Raw genomic sequence first — 3011 nt, forward strand, 5'->3', positions numbered from 1 at the left:
GGTAATGTTACAAACTGGAAAACATTGTCAGTTTAAATTCATAAGGACATAAGAGAAACCCCAATACATCATCTACGGACAGCAGTATTTGTCACGATAAGTAGAGCAAATTACTCAGAAAAATATTGGAATATTTAATATCAAAGATGCATTTAGGCCTAAGATCTAAATTTAAAATAATGAATAAAATAATGTGTTTAAGTATATAGAGAAAGTGTACACTGTACAGTACTAGTTTTTTGTACTTTAAGTTTGGTAAAAAATGAAGGTGATTGTGTGTGTGTGTGTGTGTGCGTGTGCGTGTGCGTGCCTACCTTGTTTGTTATATATTTCAGGATTTTTTTTTTTAATCCTTGTATGTAAACTTTTTTCCTTATGTGTCACAGGCACTGCTACATCAACTTAAATGGGTTGTGAAATAGAATTGAAATAGTGCTAAGAGAATAACATCTTAAAGAATGCATTTTCAATAACTGTTGGTTTTGGGGTAGGATTGAGTGAGAAATATGGTTTTTTTCTTTTTCCCAACTCTGAGCAAAGTATATCTTTGTTTAGATACACTTCCTGGAAGGGAAATGTACTGTCATTTGAGAAAGGCATTCTGGGTTGCTGTAGGAAGCAGTTGAAACTGATGGTTATCTTTTATTGTTTCAAATATATTTGTGAGCTCTGTCTTTTACAAGAAAAATATTTTCTTTATTTATACCCTGTAGCCATATAGTATGATAGACAAGAATACTAACTCCAGAGGATTTAGCACTCACATATTTGCAAGTTAAGGGTTATCAAACTCATATATCACTACTGGGGTAGAGAAGGGAACCCTCTTTGTAAAAGTGATACATTTTTCTTTAGAGGAAACAAAATTGTGTATTTTTGTCTTTTGTTTATTAACTGGTATATGGTGACTTCTACTGGGGGTGGGGAATGGAGTTAGGTAGAAGATCTCTCTAAGAAACCCTTCTAGGTTTAGAAATGAGAAGTGTCTTAACTGCCAAAGCCAAATCATTTTTTATGGTAAAATAGTTTAATATAACTTTTTTTTCTTTTGACTTTGATTTAGTGTTGCCTGCGTTTGGGCCTAAAAATACTTGTTACATCGAGGGTACAAGAATGTACATATCACTTAAATAGAAAGGAAGCCTCGGTATAGCAATTTAATTTAACTTTGTAATCTAAATATTCATTGTGAATGGTTTTGCTGCTATCATGATAAAGTTCTTATTTTCTCATTTAAGGCAAAAGTTAAAATAATTTGATATTAGTGTTTTCCTTTACTTTTTATTTGATGACACAAACTAAATTTACACTGTTAATATGTGGATGAATGTGGAGTTTGTATCTAACCTCCAAGCCATATAAACTCTGTTGCTATTTTTTAGCAAGCGGTGATGGCAAATTTTGTAAACCCATTCCTAAACCTTCTAAGCCAAAAGTATATACATCATACTGTTTAAAAGTTATTTGAAACCTGGACATGTTGTACACAAAACTAAATAATATTGTGGTGGCTTTTGGACTGGCATAAATTTAGTAATTTCCTAAAAAATTATGTGATGACCCCTCTCCCCCAAGAATATAAGCCCCATGAGGAGGTGGATTTTTGTCTGTTTTGTCCATTTTTGCCTGACACGTGGTAGGTTCTTATTACATATTTACTGAATGTACAAATTTTAAATGGGTAATTCAGGCTCTACTCTTCTTTTCCTTTGGGAACAAGAGATTTTTGCAATCTTATTAGTATTATTCTTTCCTACCTTCAGGTGACTTGATGGAAGGTGAGCTCTACTCTGCACTCAAAGAAGAAGAAGCATCTGAATCTGTTTCTAGTACCAATTTCAGTGGTGAAATGCACTTCTATGAGCTTGTAGAAGACACAAAAGATGGCATCTGGCTGGTTCAGGTATCAGAAACAGTGATAGAAGTGAATTTATTTTTAACAAAATAGTATTCACCAGCTGGTAACACTTCTGTGTACACTTATGTCATGGTTCTTAGACATAACTCAGTTCTCATAGGGAAGCTCCAGTGTCCTCTTGAAGAGATTTTGCAGACCAGGGAAAATGAAAATTGAAGAGTGGGGGAGGGGAAGTGTTGGGGAAAGAGGATCAATTGTTTAGAATCAGCAGAAGTAAATCCCTTTTTAGTTGTTGGATCTTCATCAAAGTAAGAAGCACACATACATATTTCTTTTATTTAGTGATATGAGCTATTTCCCTCAATTTTTGTTAACTCCAGTTTTTAATTCAGTGATCCAAATAATTTTTGTATCTAAAAGAAGAACCCTAAAGTAAAAGTAAAGGAATCCTTCCACAGGATGATAGCCGACTTTGTGACTATACAGGAAGAGCTATTATAGGAAATAGTGGTGGTTGCTCATTACTTTGCTTATGAAATTAATGAGATTATAATTTTAAACCCTAGCTCTTATCAAAACTATGAGATTTAATTAGCATATTAGAATTTTAGAGCTCTGAAGGACTTTAAAAAGAGTCTCTTATGCTTCCCGAAGTGTAGTTTATGTACCACTCATGGTGAATGAGTGGGCATACATGAACATTTGTGTATTTTAATGTAAATTAGAAAAATCAGTATATTGAATATGTAATTTCATAAATATTGTTTAGGGTAAGCCTAAAGTTATTCAGATTTTTTAAAATGTAAGTTTACTTAAAGTAAAAATATCAAGTAAATTAATGTGTGAATTCAGCTAAAATAGTAATTATTGAACCAGGGTCAAATCCCAGGTCCCCTCATTTCCTGTCCAGTACTCTTAAAATTTCATACTGGGGTTGGCAAAGTTTGATTTAGGGTATAAAAATCAAAATAGCTGTTGCTTCATATTTCCTTCAATATGAGATAGTGACTGCAAAATGTGGTAGAAATGTGAGTTCAGAGACCTTAGTTGCAGCTCTGGTCTATTGCTATTTGCATTATGATTGTAAATAGATTCTCCATTACACATGGCCTTAAGTAAATAAATAAATAAATAAATATACACACACACACAC

The 3011-nt window shown here is 32.9% G+C and overlaps 1 protein-coding gene across 2 annotated transcripts in view; it reads left to right on the forward strand.

Moving 5' to 3' along the window:
• LOC105298498 (charged multivesicular body protein 3) overlaps nt 1-3011 on the forward strand; it is a 108621-nt gene that overhangs the window by 10271 nt on the left and 95339 nt on the right. For both annotated transcript variants that reach the window (XM_011369796.2, XM_011369794.2), the window contains exon 3: nt 1760-1903. In XM_011369796.2, the coding sequence (XP_011368098.1) occupies nt 1772-1903 (132 nt within the window). In that variant the 5' untranslated portion in view covers nt 1760-1771. The remainder of the gene's footprint in view (nt 1-1759; nt 1904-3011) is intronic.

The sequence above is a fragment of the Pteropus vampyrus genome, unplaced genomic scaffold, assembly GCF_000151845.1.
Source record: "Pteropus vampyrus isolate Shadow unplaced genomic scaffold, Pvam_2.0 Scaffold156, whole genome shotgun sequence".
Classification (NCBI taxonomy): domain Eukaryota; kingdom Metazoa; phylum Chordata; class Mammalia; order Chiroptera; family Pteropodidae; genus Pteropus; species Pteropus vampyrus.